General features: G+C 41.9%; 1 protein-coding gene across 2 annotated transcripts; it reads right to left on the bottom strand.

The window, feature by feature from the left end:
* Positions 1–431: 431 nt before the first annotated feature.
* Positions 432–17,676, bottom strand: padi2 (peptidyl arginine deiminase, type II). 2 transcript variants are annotated; one of them, XM_007906954.2, is made up of 18 exons: positions 17,290–17,676; positions 16,832–16,899; positions 14,124–14,247; positions 13,503–13,677; positions 12,363–12,435; positions 11,325–11,386; positions 10,790–10,907; positions 9,908–10,036; positions 7,809–7,966; positions 7,085–7,215; positions 6,262–6,373; positions 5,325–5,432; positions 4,581–4,726; positions 4,003–4,150; positions 3,410–3,503; positions 3,012–3,088; positions 2,658–2,783; positions 432–1,218 (listed from the first exon to the last, which is right to left on the bottom strand). In XM_007906954.2, exons 3-18 carry the CDS (start codon positions 14,213–14,215, stop codon positions 985–987), a joined length of 1,983 nt encoding a protein of 660 aa, XP_007905145.1. In that variant the 5' UTR covers positions 14,216–14,247; positions 16,832–16,899; positions 17,290–17,676; the 3' UTR covers positions 432–984. The 2 variants fall into 2 exon arrangements, with proteins under 2 accessions (XP_007905145.1, XP_007905144.1); XM_007906953.2 differs by lacking the exons at positions 16,832–16,899; positions 17,290–17,676 and adding an exon at positions 15,547–15,869.
* Positions 17,677–18,012: the final 336 nt, after the last annotated feature.

Raw genomic sequence — 18,012 nt, 5'->3', positions numbered from 1 at the left:
ACGGAATGAAGCCATCAAAGGCACAGCCAATGTTGCCAGGACTCTGCTAACGTAGATGTCTGATGCCATCCTGTGGACTAAGTCAGCACTGCAAAGAAAAAAGACCAAAGCTTTTTCCTCCTAAAGGAGTTATTCCTCTTCTCTTCTCGGAGACAAGACAATTGAAGGGGAAAAAAATACAAATTGTATTCCTGAGCACCAACACTTCTTGTCCCAGGACAGTTCCGTTGCTGTAGTTTATGCTAACCCGACACAATGCTTTCTTATTAGTGCTGTCTCGAGTAAATGTAGTTTGTCAGTATTACTGGCTGAAACAGTCCAGAAGTGGTAGAGTGGAGGCAGTGACCAAGGTGGGTAAGGTACCCAGGAAATCACAGCCCATGGAGGCATTTGAATGTGAGGACAAGAATCAGTTAACCAAAAAGCAGTCATTATTTGAATCAAATCTTTATTGCGTCAAGATCATTATATAACAGAAGATGTGAAGCTTTCACAACAAGTATGTTGTCTTTTGTAGTCTTGTTACCGAGAAGCCGCAAAAGTAGCATAAATTGATACTCTTCCTATTTCACACAATGTGAACTTTAGAAGGTGCCCTTAACAAATAAAACAGCCTCTGAAATTGAAGTGCTCTACTACAGGAAGGTAGGTGTCAATGCGTCATTCATAAGCAATGAACCAAAGCTTTGAGTCACACCTGGAACAAAAGGGTCAGAGTCATGTTGAGGCCTGGAGTCAGGTTTCATTTTTAAACAATAGACTGCCGACCGAAACCAGAAATTCAGGGTCCAGTATCTCATCATGTGACATTGTGCATTGAAACCAGAGGCTACACATTCTCAGAGAAGGCGTTAGTAATTAGAAGAAGGCAAACGCCTAGTAAGAACAATTCAGGATAGATGGAAAAATATAGTTCATTAATACCAACATGCAGAATTTCCAGGCCAAGGTAATTAGATTCACCGTGGAAACAGTAAGTGGTGATTACTTCTTCAAGTTCCACCACTTTAAAGGAAATGGTTTACGGCGGACATTGGAACCACAGTGAACTTCACCAAGCATCAGGTGATAGGAAGAAAAGTCATCAATGAAGTAACAATGCAGACCGAGTGGTTCCAGCAAAGAGCGTACTGCAGATTCCAGTGGACATTTTTTATTGATCAGAGGTCCAAAGGGCTTGGGAATGCCCAGGTATTTGTCGAGGACAATCATGTTGACCTAAAGAGATGATGGAAGAAAGAGGTGCCATTATTCACTCATGGCTGACAGCAGCAAATGGAAAAGAGCCAGAAAAAACAGCGGAGACAATACAAGAACAACAATTTGCATTGATATAGCGCCCTTCAAATGGGCTAGTGTCTCGGAGCGCTGAACAATAAGAGGAAGATACACATGAAGACAAGGTAGAAAAGAGACATTAACCAATAAAAAGAGTAGCCAAAAGATGAATCAATGGATCAATAAAGAGTAGCATAGGAACAGGAAGAGATCTCCTGAACTGGCTCCAAGGTGACATGCTTGGCAATAGAAAGTCAGAATTGAGCCAGCCCTCTGTGGCAGCCTCAGTAGTCTGGTTCCTGAGCCTGGCGGGTCCGCACTATTCTAGGGCCCTGTTGATGACAGCACAGGCAGCTTGGCTCATCGGCAGGACTTGGAAGGGCAGACCAGTCACGGGGGCAGGGAGTTATCCCACTTGGCTCCTGTTAAGCCTGCGAGCCAGGGCCCTAATGGGTAGGGTGGTCCTAGCTGGACAAGTCGCGGGAAAGCTTGCAAAGCTATGTGTTTTTAGTTACTCCCAACACACACTCTGAAGTCCCCAAGCCTTGGCTCTTACCAACTTGTGCCTAATACCTTCCGTAATTAGCCAAGCAGAATGCATCCCTCCAGGGAGAGAGTGCATTCCATTCCAACAATCTATCTCTGGAATTTCCATGTGTAGGTGGGATGCATGGAATTCTCAGCTTGGTTTGGATACTCTTAAGCACGGGTTCCCGCGTGTGTCAGCCGGCCAGCTGACAACCCCCCCCCCCCACCCACCCCAAACAAAGTTACTCGAAGTTTGCTCAAAAATTGTCTCCGTATGTCCTGGCCAAAAATTAGTTGATCATTCATCTCCATGTTGTTTGTGGGACCTTGTACACTCACTACAGTTGTCAGCAATAATAATAATCCTTGCATTTGATATTGCGCTTTTCACGTCTTCTAGATGTCTCAAAGCGCTTCACAGAATATACTGTAAAATGAATTGACTGTATATTTGTGGGCAAAATACGGCAGTCATTGGCGGACAGCAGCGTCCCACAAACAGTCGTGGATTGAGTGACCAAATTATTATTGGTTATTTTCTTGATTAATTATTATCAGGGGTGTGGAGTAAGGAAACTTGCCCAAGGTTTCACACTGCCGGGAATCAAACCCAGGTCTCTCACTTGCAAGGCGAGTGCTCTAACCACTGAGCTACGGGACTCCACTCCATTATTCGTCTGTGCAAAACAGACAGTAGGTAAGGACATACTGCATTGTGTTAAACTGGCATTGGGTAAAACATCATACCTAAATATAACTGAAATTTCTGAGAAGTCATTGGTTTCCCAGGGATATTCCCAACGATATTCCCAGGGATAATGGAATGGATCATATAATAGTTTTATACTTACCATATCTGGGAAGTACGCCTTTGCATGACCACTTTTCATGAAAAACAATCCAGGAATATCAATAATGTCTTCTTCGTCTAACCCCAATTCCCTCTTTAGGATATCGCGGTTCCAATTAACGCATTCCTGAAAGTGTGGAAGGGAAGAAGGAAGGAGAGAGAGGTTGAGGGAGAGGCAGGAGAAATGCATTGGGGGAAGAGAAGGGGAAACGGGGAGGTGGGAACACAAAGAAAGAGGGAATCAGACAATTTTTTAAATAAGATACAAAAAGGGAAACAGAAAATAAATAAGTAATGTTTATTCTGCAATTTCCACAGCAAAATTGATTAATCAATACTGGATATTGCCACTTACCTGTACAAAGGCATTATCTTCAACTATTTTTTTATCCTCAAGTATTTCATTAATTTTGATTGTGTTAGGGCTTACACCTGGTTAAATGACAGAAAGGAACACTTCAATTTCAGATTTGGCTACCTCCATTAATATCATCTCATTAACGCGCTATTTCTTGCCCCATGGGATTTCCTCCCAACGTGAAAGACACTACGACACCTTGCATTTTAAAAAAAAACGTCACGCAAGATAGCATCTCAGAGCACTGTACCAAATGCAAGGACGATAATTATTATTATTTTGTAAAAAAAAATTCTCTTTCCTACTTCTGTACATGGGGAGAATTGGATTCGCCGCGCAAGTGGTTCATGGACCACTGCCTACTATTGAAGTAACGCGTCAGGCTGGACACTCACCTTCAAACATCTTCAGCTCCCCGTGACCCTCTTGCTGCAGCTTTGTGAACAACCTGAGGCAGGCGTCAGGACAGGTCAGGAGAAGTCGAAAGCCCTGCACAACACACGGCATCACTTTCTTATCAGTTAGGAACAATGTCGTGTCTAACAATGCAACAAATTCGGTCATTCAACTCATAGCCATTTGTGGAACATTGTTGTGTACAAACTGTCTGCTCTGTTGATCCACAAATACACAGTCACTCCATTTCACAGCTCATTAACACGCTGTCCTCCTGATGTAAAAGCCTCTTTACCAAATGTAAGTATTACATTACAACCCAAGCTCCCACCTGTGCCAATATGTAACAATCCTTAATTTTCAAAGTTACTCATTGAGGGGGGGGGGGGGGAAGAGAAGAGGGAATTTATAACATTTCATAAGTTTAGATTGTTTTATGACATGGAATCTATTATGAATTGACCGAATTTCAGTCAATCGTGGGCAATGGAGGAGATTGAGATTCCGTCACGGTGAAGTAGAGCGAGTTTAGTCCCTGATGATGGGCCACCACTGCCTTATTTTGGTTATATGGTACAACACAATTGGTTACCTTTCTGTCAGGGGCTGGAACAAAGCTCAAGAATTCATCTACATGACCAACCGCCAGCCAGTCGGAGTAGAGCTCAATCGGTGACTGCACTTTCTGAGCGTGCAGGAATTCCCGAACCACCTTTGTCATCTTTCTCCCGCCATAAGTCCTGCAGCAATAAAAACATTTTGAATCTTTAATCATTAAAATTTCACTTCCCGTGCCTCCTTAAGCATCAATCTAATTCCCTTTTAAACAACGTTGGGAAGTAATCTTCACCCGATGGCTTGAGCTAGATTTCCACATTCCAAAAGGTAACAAATTTGTTCTAATATATATTACCACACAGACCAATAGCAATAATCTATTACTGTTTGCCCTGTTGTATCCCATCAAAATCTTAAAGGTCTCGATCGGTTCACCATTAAGTTTCCCAGCAATAGTATTAAAAGCCCTAACTTCTCAAGTGTCTCTTTGTAGCTGAAACCCCTCATTCAGTGCCCAAACCAAATAAGCAAAGATCACAGAGAGGTCCAAAAAAGGCCATGTTTTGGAAAATAAGATTGTTCTGAAAATCCAAACCCCTTCTTCCTCCTTACGTTGGGAAAGCATTTCCGATAATGATCCTTCCAAAAGGATAGTCTTTTCCGTTCACGGTCACTGGTGGGCTGACCTCCAGATTCCCAAAGGAGTCCAGGCTGCTGACATCACTAGTATTCTGGGTTACGTGTCCAAAATCAATGCCCTGGACAGAATGATATGAAGGTTGCAAAGATGAGATTGAAGTTGCCAAACAAATTTGGATTTTTTATTGATTTTTTTTTGTTGATCAACGGATTTGTCAAGTGGTTTTGCCTCATTCTCAACACCAACCATTTCCAGGTCAGATCATAGCACAAGTCAAATTTAGATTAAAGCGCCTTCTATATAATCTCAACAAACACTCTCTGGGCAGGTATTTTCTGAGTTACATGTAGGGTAGATTCTGCATTCAATATTGGCATATAATCTGTGACTGGTGGTTCTGTTAATTTTATATTTAAGGGCGCCTCCAATTCCCTCTGTGCTACACATGGTTTACACAACAAATTTGACCCTAGGTCTTAAACCTAACTGGAGGATGGCTTCATGGCTGTTTGTGGGACATTGTTGTGCAGATTGGTTGCCACATTTGCCTAAAAAATACAAAGTCATTACATTTCACAATAAATCCGGTGAAGCATTTTGAGAAGTTTCAGTAATGTGATAAGGCGTGACCTCAAGGGCAAGGACTATTAGTATTTTAACACACTTGTCGTCTATTGCTAAAAGTAATATTCCAGTAACAGAATATTGCATCTCACCAGGATTTGTTGATAGGGAAAGTCTTGTAGGCCACGATTTCGAGGAGAGTCCAACACAACAGGTAAGTACTTGTAAGGAGCTTCTGTGTAACCAAATTCAATTTCATCCTGTATTAAAAAAGATCAAACAAATCCAAGGATACATAAGAGCAGTTTGCATTTAATTAATCTCATTTAATTTTTTGAGGAAATGGCGATGCAGACGAGGGAAATTCTGTTTACATTGTTCCATATGGACATCCAGAGGGCCTTTGTTAAGGTAAGGTATTATTTCAACGAGTCATGGTATCAAAGGTAAAACAGTAGAGTACGAGACAGAGTCCAGAGAATGTGACTCGCAATTCTCCCAATTTGTCAGTCCTCTCAATATAGTTTCATCAGCAAACTTGGATGTAATCACTCGTCCCTCTCCCCGCCCCCCCACAATATCTGAATCATTGATGTACTTTGCTAAATGCAGTGGTCTGAATACAAACAATTAAGGATCACTGCAGGATTACTACTGGTACATCCTGCCAACTCCTCTATCCTTTTGCACTTCTGAAACAATTCTGTCGTGTTTCCATTGCGTACATTACCAAAGACCTGAAAGATCAAGTACCCAGCAAGAATTGAATGAATAAATTATTTAAAAAGAGAATTTGATACTTAAAGAAGAGGGAAACAACAACAACAACATGATTGCATTTATAGAGCGCCTATAGGTATGGGGAACGATCAGAAGGGTAGGATTAGACGAGATGTATCGGGTAAAGAAAAACACCAGAGCGGCGTTGAGGGCTTGGACTTGATAGCCCGTCTCTGCTGTAACATTCTGTGATTATTCTTCCTCTTTACTGTTGTCATGTACAACAACCACTGCCAATGCATCTCATGCTCTCCAAGTCATTGGTTGATGCTTCAGACTCGATAGTTACAATTAGGTTGAGAGATTTACCTGTATCCAACGATCACCACGATTGACATGCTGAGGACAAATTGTCAGCTTGCACCTTGCCTTTTGCACAAAGGCCTGGAATTCCCTCAGGAAATCCTCATTCCCTGCAGAACTAATGAAAAAAGAAAACAAATTCCACTGAGTGATTCATCTCCAACGTACAAGTGTCTCACACACAGACAGGCGAGTGAGCGTGAGCACATGATCACTACTAAATCATTTTCACCCTATTCTAAGTTATTGGAGCTTCATAGGATTTGTTATTGTAAATCTTTGTACAAATTCCATCAGCTGGATTTTTGCTTCAACTGCAGATCAATTGGTCAACATTATAGAGAGTTCACCTGCAGCCTGTCCTTGTCAGCCATCTGTGCCTTCTCCTGCTGAGATGGCACAACAGATGTAGTCACAGGATCTTTCTAGGCAGCAATTTCAGGATTAGTCAATGGGTGGGGAGGGAGGGGGAGAGGAGGGGAGGGTGGTACACACTCAGCAATATGACAGCCCAAGTGTCAGGTTTTCCCGATAATACGTCAATCAACCCAGGGTCCATAAAGCCGAACCAGATAGACTGCAGCGGTGGACACTGGGGTCTCTGTGAACATCAACACTGTTGGTGTGACTTTGTTGAGCTCCCTAATTACCCTAACAGGGAGTCCCTCACAAGCCGGGATTGGCAGCACTCTTCCCACTTGCTGGAAGCTTCCAGGAAAGATGATTACCTATCCTGGAATATGTAAGCACAACTTAACTGGTGTAACTCATACCCACAAAACCCTCCGAATGACATTGTCTTTCAATGTTTGTCTACCAGAATTCTGACCTTGGAGACCTTGGGTCAGAAAACATCCTGCACACAAATACTTCCAACGGGGCCTGAGTGTTTGGAGTCATAATCCATGGAGCAATGCGGAATACAATCCGGTCTGTGAAGATAGGAGCCTCGCCAATGGTCTGAGAAGAGGCAGACAATATCAATACAATAAGAACACATTACAAAAACATAGTCTCATTTATACTGACACTTCAAATACTTGGGAATGGATTGATCGCATCAATATTATCTCTGCCATTCGTTATTTTAAAGACCTGGATTGAATCCACTCTCGATCTTTTCCAATGACAAAAAAAGATTTTGTCAGCATCTTATTGTGACATTAATCCCAGTTTTAAAATCCCCCTTTGTTGCTCTTTGATGAACCCATCATAATGCATTGTGCATGATATTCAAAATGTGGCCTCACCATGACCCAAACAAGTTTGGAGTAACCTATTTTGCTTATAATCAAATATTCTTGATATAAATCCAAGTATTTTATCAGCTATATTGGCAACAATGTCATATTCTAGAAATTTTGGTGAAGAGTCAACAATTCCACCAAAACCCTTCTCTTGCTCTTCAATAGTCACCCCATTAATTTACATTTGGAACTCACTTCCAGAAGCTGTGGTTGAAGCAAAAAGCCACAATGTGTTTAAGAGAAAACTTGACAATAAGGACTATTATTGTTGTTATTATCACACAGCAGTAAGTTAAATATTTTTACCATTGGTTCCAGCAAGTTGAGGTTAATGGTCACAAAGGGGTTAATGCCCGCATCTGGAAACTTAAGAGCTTCCACATAGAAGTCATAGTCGCTGCTTCCGACTGCGTAATCAACAGCAAATGACAGCTTCTTCGGCCCAAGGACTGATGTGATACTTGCTATGGTTGAAGCAAAAATAATCTGATACAAGGGTAATTGTGAAATTCTTTTAAATATGTAAAAAAGACATTCTTGGCAAATGGTAGCAGAGACAGAGAGATAACAAGACAGAGAGAAATAAAACAAAACACACATATACACAGACTCACACATCGCACTTATGTTAATTAATGTTAACTCCTCCACTGACCCGAGTACTATAAACTTTGCTTTTTCGTTGCTTTTTGCTTTTTTGTTTCCTCTTATCCCTGTTCACTTTTAAGTTGTTCCTTTTTAAAAGGTGATCCAATTCCCTTTAAATTTCATCATAATCTCAGCCTGGGTATTCATATATGAGTTAATTAAATACAAACTCATAGTAATATTAAGCTTATACAAGACATTGGTTAGGCCACAGTTGGACTACCTCTTGCAGTTCAAGGTGCCATTACAGAACAGGTTTCAGAGCCATAGAAAGTGTACAAAGTATGTTTGTCTATATTACAGAGAAGGCTAAAGGCGGAATAATAAAACATGGAAAATTGTGAAAGATTTTAAGAGGGTAAATTGTGCAAGATTATTCTCGCTGCTTAGTAAATCAGTAAAAAGGGGGCACAAACTCAGGATTGTTACTGGAAGAATTAAAGGGGAAGATTAAAAAAAGTTTTCATTTGGCGAGCTATCAGAATAATGAATGCTTTGCCTATACATGCTCCTATTGAGGGCGAGACCCACAGTGTTTGACAGGTAAATTGATTTACATTTATATAATACATTTCACGTCAAATCAAAATCTGTTCTGTGAAGCGCTTTGGGACATCGAGAAGACGTGAAAAGCGCTATAACAATTGCAAGGATTATTATCGTCTCAGATTGCTTCACAGTGCTGACTGAAAGCCCAAGGCAAGGGAGGGGAACCTTAATATACTGATCGACCACTAACATTTGCTAAATCTCAGTCAATGTAGAGTACATAAAGCTGTTTTGCAAACAGAGTTAAAAGTCAAATATTTAACAAGTTTGAGCAAGTCCAGGCTAACCCTAAAATTCAAACCTAAAATCCTTTTTCCCACCACCCACTACCTGCTCCGTGCCCCCCTCAGGTCTCCTCAATCAGCATCCTCTCTATCTGTGACCAGGGCTCCCTCTGCCTGCTCGTCCTCCTGGACCTCTCCGTCGCGTTCGATACAGTCGATCACGCCATCCTCCTCCACCGCCTTTCTTCCATCATCCACCTCACTCGCCTGGGTCGAGTCCTACCTCACAAACCGCCAGCAGAACATCTGCATAAACGGCTTCTCCTCCCGCTCTCACCCCGTCACCTGTGGGGTACCCCAAGGATCTATCCTTGGCCCCCTCCTTTTGCTGATCTACAAGCTCCCTCTTGGGGATGTCATCCGCAGACATGGGGTACATTTCCACATGTATGCAGACGACACCCAACTCTATTTTTCCACCTCTCTTTGCAACCCCGTCACTATGCCCCGAGGCTCTGGAACTGCCTGCCTCACTCCTTTCGTCTGGCTCCCTCCCTTCCCATTTTCGGCTCTCTGCTGAAGACCTTTCTTTTTGACAGCGCCTTTGGTCACCTTCCCTCCCCCTGGCTCGGTCCCGGGATCCGTTACTGTAAGGCGCTCTGAGACACCGTCCGGCGTGGAGGGCGCTATGTATCCAAGTTGTTGTTATCTGGATCTAGACAGACCTGATCCGTTCAGCGCATTTCACACATGCAGTAAGTCAATCTGTTGGTTTCTGCTACAATAGGTCCTCGAGGGGGTTTAGTTCCTGGGTGGGGGGGGGGGGGGGGGGAAGAGAATGAGGAGGGAAGATTCCATCAAACACATAGCACATTCAGGCAGTTGAACAGACACCCATGTGCTTAGACTAGGAACTTATGTGCAAGGACTTGCTCTTCTCAACATTCCTCAGAGAGACAGACAGACTGACAAATAAAGACTCACTATGCTTATGATAAAAGACATTGACTTTGTCGTTATCAGAGGCTGAAATGCTCAGATGGAGTTTGTAACCAGATGTCAGAGACTCGGGTCCCTCTGTTCTCAGGATAATGCGAGACATATCTTTCAAATCTAGAAGACAAAAGCAGAAACACACTTATCAAAACAAAGCAAGCTGGAATGAGTTGCAGCAAAGACAACTTACCAAACGCTGGTATGATGGAAAATCATACTCAAAACATGAGCTTGTTTTTTTTTTTAAAATCACACAGCTGTGTATTTCCAGCATTCACGTTGTGTTGTGAAAAACTGCACCCTTTTTGGGATGGAGTGAGGTGGGTGGGGCGGAAGATGAAATCTAAACTGGGTACCAGAGCATCTTCTCAACATTCAGGAGACCTCTGAGAGAGATCAATTTTAAATAGGATTGTAAAAGCAAACCCAGATCAATACTTTAGCGCTGATCAAGATAGTGAAATAAGAGGATGTACGTTTACAGCTTATAAAGATTTATGTAGATGTACAGCCTAGAAACAGATTAATTTGGTTGAATGGTTTCCACTATTCCTTACCTTTCTATTCGCTTCTCCCTCATGTGAAAATCTAGCTGCCTCTTAAATATACTATTTATATTTATACCATGCTATCGGATTCAACCACAGCTTCGGCAGTGAGTTCCAAATTCTCACTACCCTCGGCACAAAGGAGTTCCTCCTAAATCCTCATTAGATCTGCTCTTAGAGCAATTTCAGGACGGACACCAGGATGTTTCTCTTTACCCAGAAATACACAGTGGCACCACTTTACAGTATATCCTGAGAAGCACTTTGAAATGTCTCAATGATGTGAATATCAAATGCATAAATTATTATTATACCACGTTACCGTTAAAGCTATTCACTGCTAAGTCTTCGTTGTCTGGTTTAGAAGCAGATAGATTATCCCGGTCACAGTTCACAAGAAGAATCGCACCATGTCCATCAGGGCCCCAAGACCAAGAAGCCTTCAAAAGAAAAAAAACATTTTCAGTTCCAGCAACTGAATTCAGTCGCACTTCTAAAGAATGGCAGCTCAGGGGGAGTGCAGTGTATGTGATTCCTCACTTGGCAGGTTTCCATCTGGTTCATGGAGTTATACACAAGTATAAAAAACGTAGTCATTAAAAGCCCCCTCCCAGAAAATACACTTGACCCTCTTCTATTCCACCCCCCAGCCCCCATCCTGCCCCAGAAAACAGGAGCTAATAGTTGAAGCCAAATGTATTGGTATAAAACTCATAAAACGACAAGAAGTATGCCAAGAAGACCCTTTGGTTCATATCATTTCATCCATCCAGAATATCCATTCCACCCAGCTTCCCATATAGCCACAAGCTGTTTCTTAAATTGAAAATAGCATCCAGCCTATTCTTTGTGATGACCTTATTTGGATTATTCTTTTCAATTTTGCCGTCACGATCTGCATCCACATCCAGGGAGATGTCTGTAAAAGAAGGGAGGCAGTGATTAAGGGAATAGATGTGTGTCCAGTGCCCTATTATCTGCGACCCCTAATACCCACTCTCCCTTAATGTCCAACAACAACAAACAACAAATTACATGTGTACAGTGTCTATCACATCGGGAGGACGTCCCAAGATGCTGGACAGTCAAGGATGTGCACCCGAGCAGGGTGTTGGGATCCAGAGGGGTGGAAGGCAGGGAGGGTGGGAGTAGGAGCTGACCAAGGGCAAGGTCGAAGAAAAAGGTCTTGAGACGTGCATTGAAGGAGCCAAGGGAGAGGGCGAGACAAAGGGATTGTGGGCTGGGAAGTCCCTCACATGTTCTCAAATACAATTGTAGGAAGATAATTTGATTGTGTCTTCAATCATTAGCTCTACAGGCACTTCTTCAAGGTACGTCTCAAGTCCTTCCTGCATAGTATGGTTCTGCACCACAGTGTAAAAATTTGGTTCTTGCTTGACAGAAAGGTGAACATACATTAATATAAATGTAAATTGTTGTTCTTGATGTTCTCGGATTATACATTTTACTCCACTCACATTAGCCTTACTGAAGGATTGATAATATTTTTGTTCCCCAAATGTTTGATTTTGATGCTCAAAGAAGTAACTTAGACCCAACAGGACAGTTGGATCATAGTTTGATAACTATGACCCTGTCTTCTCAAAAGCTTCCAAAGGTGATTAGATAAATAGCACCTTAATATCCCTTTTCTCAAGAACTGTCAATTTCTCACAGAAATCCAAGCAATATGTGGCCTACTTACAACAGTACAACATCCCCTAATCCAACCTCTCTCCCTTCATGCTATATCCATTAATATTTTTACTCTCCAGGTATTGATTCATCTCTCACTACAAACAAGATGATTGAAAACTTCATGAGCTTTACACTAGATTCATGAGTATGAGCTAATTAATGGACAAGTCCGTTAATAGCCAGGGTGAAACACTTACAGACGGCTGTGAGCGCCAGCATCATCTTATCTATGGGCTTAGTAGCATCCTTTCCAAAATAGGTAACCGTGATCTACAGGAAGAGAATAGACAGAAGGATCAGATCCAAGAAGCAGATGGAAGGTTAGTATCAATCAGACCATCTCTCTCCACTGCTCTGAAACACATAAGAGCAGCCACTGGGCTCCTAATTTCCTTCTTATAGGGAGCCACATAGTTTGTTCTAGGTGCTTCTATACAGTGACAGGTCTACCAGCAGTGCTCGGGAAATTAAACCAGCATCCCATCACCCCAAGGCATTCCTAGTCCTGGTTACCATGATTGTGACCCCACATCAACTGTAAGCTAAACAAAATTGTTATCAGAAAAATACATGTGAAAACATTTCATCTGGGTTGGGTCTCCATCAGGCAACCCAATGGAAGGGAGGATCCGAGTTTTGATATCCCGATCTCACTCAATTCACAATCTCAATCACAAGAGAGTACCGAAGAAAGGAAAGGCATCTCCCTACAGAGCGAACCGAAATCAAGATGGGAATACTGATCTATACCTGGGGGCAACCCAAGGATTTCATGCAAAGGAAGTATATGCAGTGGTCTGGGAGCAGGCCATCTGTTTGAGTTCTTGGCAGCTGGAGTGAGAGGTCCAGGAAAGACTGATCAAAGGAAGAAATAAAGGAACCTTCCACTTTCCTAAACTAAACCTTCAATCGTGCTCTTTATTAGGAGGTTCAGTTATTCCAACATACATTCAGGAGTTCCCAAGTCTTGGCTCTTGCCAACCTGTGCCTAATACTTTCCAGAATTAGGTAAGCGGAATGCGTCCCTCCAAGAAGAGAGTGCGCATCCCATTCCAACAATCTATCTCTGGAATTTCCATGTATAGGTGGGATGCATGGAACTCTCATTTTGGTTTGGATACTCTTAAGCACGGGTTTCCGCTTGTGTCAGACACCCGGGTGACCAAAAAAAAAAATCACACAAAGAAAAATATTTCTCTGAATCCTTGCTGAAGAAGAAAAAATAAATTGAATTAACTTTCTACTGTTTATTCCTTAAACCTGCTCCATCATTCTCTACATGCCTTTTCAACAGTGCTCAAAAGTGGCAGCAGATCTGCAGAGACACTTGAAGTTACCTTCTTGTCATTGACATCTCTGCTTGGTATGTCCACAGTGACCAGGAGAAAGGTCCTTCTGTCAATGGGCCATAGTTTGGGTTGGTCTGACAATACAGAACCATGACTTGAAATTGAACACTTTGTCCCTGGGCTGAAGCGTACTTCAAATGATGTGGATCCTGGAGGGGAAGAACTAAAGAGAGAGGAAAAAAGCATTTATACCCAGATAATTATTCACGTTAGTCAAATGGGAAATTGAATCTGATGTGCTGTTCAGATAACATTGGTATGAATCAAGTCTTAATACAATAATGAACCCATCCTTTATCACTCGGGAAAGCATTCCTTCACGCAAAGTATTGTGAAGTGGCTCAATGCTCTGTAAACATGCTTGAATAACAATTAAGAATTCAACAAGTTCAGAGCAGCATGCAACAAGTTTAAATCGGTTTTGCCATGTACTACCATATCCAGCATTGCGAGCGACTTCGGAGCAGAGACCACTGTGAGTTAGAACCCACCCAGGATTGTTATTATTATTGAACTAAGGAATAGACAAGCATATTCATTTCAACCAGCATATAACATTGAAACAGAAAATCAGTTTGATTTTGTAACACATGTATAACTTTGACTCACGTGTATAAGTCAATGCTGAGTTCAGTCCCCAGGACGTACATCACTGAAGTGCTTTTCCCACAATCCAGACGAATGGTCCTTTGCTTAGACATGATGAGTGTTTAGGTTTTATACTGGAGTTTCTCTGTGGAAAAATAATAATCCTTGCATTTGATATAGTGCCCCATCACGTCACTGAGTCATCTCAAAGCACTTCACAGAACATATTTGTAAAGTGGAGTGACTATGTATTTTTGCAAGTGAAACAAAAATATGATTATTTAATAGAATATTTCTGATAAAAAGTAATATAAAATGTAGAAACATAGAAGTTTCTGTATGGAAGAAGCCATTTGGACTGATTGTGCCCCCAAAGCGCTTCACAGAATATATTGTAAAGTGAATTAATTGACTGTACATGTTGTGGGCGAAATGCAGCAACAACAACTTGCACTTAATAATAATAATAATAATCCTTGCATTTGATATAGCGCTTTTCACGTCGGGAGGACGTCAAGAAGCGCTTCACAGAACACACTGTAAAGTGAATTGACTGTATATGTGGGCGACCGTGGCAGCCAATTGCGCACAGCAATGTCCCACAAACAGTCATGGATTGAAAATGACCAATTTATTATTGTTTTGTTTTTTTGGAGGGATTATTATTAGGCGTGTGGAGTAAGGAAACTTGCCCAAGGTTTCGCCCTGCTCGGAATTGAATCGATCGGAGAGGTAGGGCATTGCCAGGGAGTGAATGGATTTGAACACAGCAGCCAATTACGTACAGCAGTGTCGCACAAACAGTCGTGACTTGAGTGACCAAATTATTATTATTATTTATTTTAAGGGAATATTATCCCTGGAAAAATAATCCGAAAATCAACTACTTTTTACTTGCTGCTAGGTAACAAAGTACAAAAGGGTTTCAATAGAGTCCTACACACTCTCCCAACACCCACAATCTTCCCACTTCTCATTCGGCTGTCTCAGGCATGAAGAAATAAAAAAAAATTCACAAATACAATTTACATTTATTATATTGCGTTTTTCATTGCCTGGTTCTTTGTTCCAAATGAATAAATCTGCTGCTACTTATTTCTTGTTAGAATTATGTACAGATCAGTTAACAGTAAACACAGCTCATTAAAGGCAACACCCATGACTGTGGCAGTGAGGAAATCTTCCACATTATAGGCTGTCTCAAATCTATCTTAAATCCGACCTAAATCTATCAATCCATTAATCAGTATTGGAATTACATCCAATTTCTCTGTTAAATACAGGCAGACAAGTTTCCCCCCCTTTTCGTTCTCTTTTCCTGATGCAGTGTAAATAATTATCCTGCTTACCCATTCATGATGATCTGAACAGTTTGTTTTACCTCAAGCTTTAGGTTTAATTCAGTCTCAGTCCAAGTTCAGGGGATAACATTTTCTTACTGTACCTGTCTCAGGACTTGGTAAGATGTCAGCGAACCTTGCAGGAAGTGAAGCAGATGATTTGTATTTCTAACACACAAGAAGTGTTTCTCTTCAGTAGTTTCACAACTGGCTTTTAACTGTGCAGCTGTAGACAGTTGCTCTCAGATCTCACAGTGCATCTCACCTCTCACTGGTCAATTTAGTATTGTGCAACAGAAGCCGCCTACACTTTACCACATAGTCCTATCACATCACCAATAGGTTGGTTTATATAATACCTGGAACTCCTTCCCTCACCCCTTTAGACCTAGCCCCCTTCGCCCCCAACTTCAGGAAGAATTTCTGAAGAATTTCCTGTTCGACTGCACCTACGGTCACCTGAGGTCTCCCTCAGGCATTGTTGAGCTCTCTGAGATGCAATCCAGCGTGGAGGGAGCTATATAAATGCAAGCTGTTGTTGTTGTTGACTAATGAAACCAATATGAGTGGCGAGTTTAGCCCCTGCATCACACTAGCCTAATCACAGGACACATAACTGCAGGTTAACAAGAATCAAAAATTAGGTGTGCGTGGATATTGCTAAATTTATGGCAATTAAGATTAAACATTAAACAAATACCATTGTGTCACCCTGCCTTAAGTTGACTTACGTTGCTATCTGGAGCTAATAACCTTTACCCACACCTGATAATAATCTACACACCTGATCATAATCCCTCAAAAAAATAATAAACTGGTCATTTCAATCCACGACTGTTTGTGGGACGCTGTTGTGTGCAATTGGCTGCTGCATTTTCCCACAAATATACACTCAATTCCCTTTGCAGCGTATTCTGTGAAGCGCTTCGAGACATCTAGAAGACGTGAAAAGTGCTATATCAAATACAAAGATTAGTATTATTATAATAAATGGGCTGATCTGTGCCTCTAAGTCCTGCCAAAGCACCAGACTAGCTGGTTGCATCAGTAACTGTGTCTGCAAGAACTCTCTGGCTCAGGTATCATACTAGCAAAACTACTAGAGGATCATGTTTCAAGCCTCAAAATGGTAACTACTGCTGCCTCATTACATCTGAGAAAATATTAGGCTATTTGTTTAAGAAAACCTGCTGTACCTCTCTCCACTTCTGTACAAATTATAACTTTTCCAGTTTGTTTGTCCTCTCCACTCTGTACAAGTTATAACTTTCCCAGTTTTTTTGCAAAACAGGTGAAACAAAATGCAATGTGGAGCATTCAACAGATCAAAACTTGCCTAAATGTCACAAGCAGTGGTATTCGTTAGCACACCACCAAATTAACCCTTACCTTGTTGGCTGTTTACTTTGTGGCTGTTTGTGGGGCACTGCTTTGCACAGCTCGGCTGCTACGTTTGCCTGTAGGGACACAGTACATGATCACCGCACTTCACAATAGGTGCTATGGAGCAGTTTGAAACATTTCGACAATATGATAAAATGTTATATCAAATACAAGGATTATTATAGGAACAAGAGCAGGCCATTTGTTTCACCATTTTTTTTTAGATTGCAGCTGATCTGTACCTCAGTACCATTTGACAAGGACAGAACCTGGCACGGCATCTTAATATGAGCCACACATCTTGGACACAATCTTTTTGGCATAACTGATTTAACCAGACTCTGACACCAATAAGGAGCATGATGTTCCTTATTACTGTACATATGAACTTTGTGGGAAAAGGAGGAATGGGGTTGGAGCTCTGACTCATTGGGCAGGTTAGCGTGATTTTGCTCAATACTGACCATTTGCTCACACTGTTAATGATGAAATCCAGCCACAATTCATTGATGAGCTCCTCCCGTAACCTGCTGATACTGAAAGACATGCACTTCAGCTTTGGAAATAAAAAATAAAACAGAAACTACGTATGAAGAAGCTATTTGCTATCCTTTCCTTTTCTTCTGGTAGTAAACCAACTAATTTCTGATCAGTGGGGCCAGTCTTGAGAAAATCTAACCACGACAGGAAACTAGTGCCCAATTATGTCCACCTGATTATTGCCTATCCATTTACGCATAACGTGCAAAACCAAGCACAAAAGTCAGCGGAATTTTCTGAGATCTCGCAATTGCAAATCCTGATAAATAATAATGATAATCCTTGCATTCTCTTTGACCGTGCCTTCAGCTCCCCTCTCGACACTCTACCCCATCCTCGCTCCCTCCCTTCCCTCCCCTCACCCTGACCATTTCCCCCCTCCTCGGGTCCCGACCCAACTGTCCAGCGCCTTGGGACGTCCTCCCGAAGTGAAAGGCGCTCTATAAATGAAATTTTGTTGTTGTTGTTGTTGTTGAAAGGCGCTCCACGAATGCGATCTTGTCGCCGTCGTCGAGTATCACCCTGCGAGGTCGGTCGTGGAGATGCACGGAAGAAGCTCGCGGGATTTCACCGCGCACAGCGGGCAATTCGCGGGCCAAACACGGCAGGGCAATGGCGGACCCTCCGGGGACGCTACCCTGCCCGAG

This window comes from Callorhinchus milii, unplaced genomic scaffold, assembly GCF_018977255.1.
Source record: "Callorhinchus milii isolate IMCB2004 unplaced genomic scaffold, IMCB_Cmil_1.0 Scaffold24, whole genome shotgun sequence".
Classification (NCBI taxonomy): domain Eukaryota; kingdom Metazoa; phylum Chordata; class Chondrichthyes; order Chimaeriformes; family Callorhinchidae; genus Callorhinchus; species Callorhinchus milii.
The sequence above is the reverse complement of the archived record's forward strand: the minus strand, read 5'-3'. Positions and strand labels throughout refer to the sequence as shown.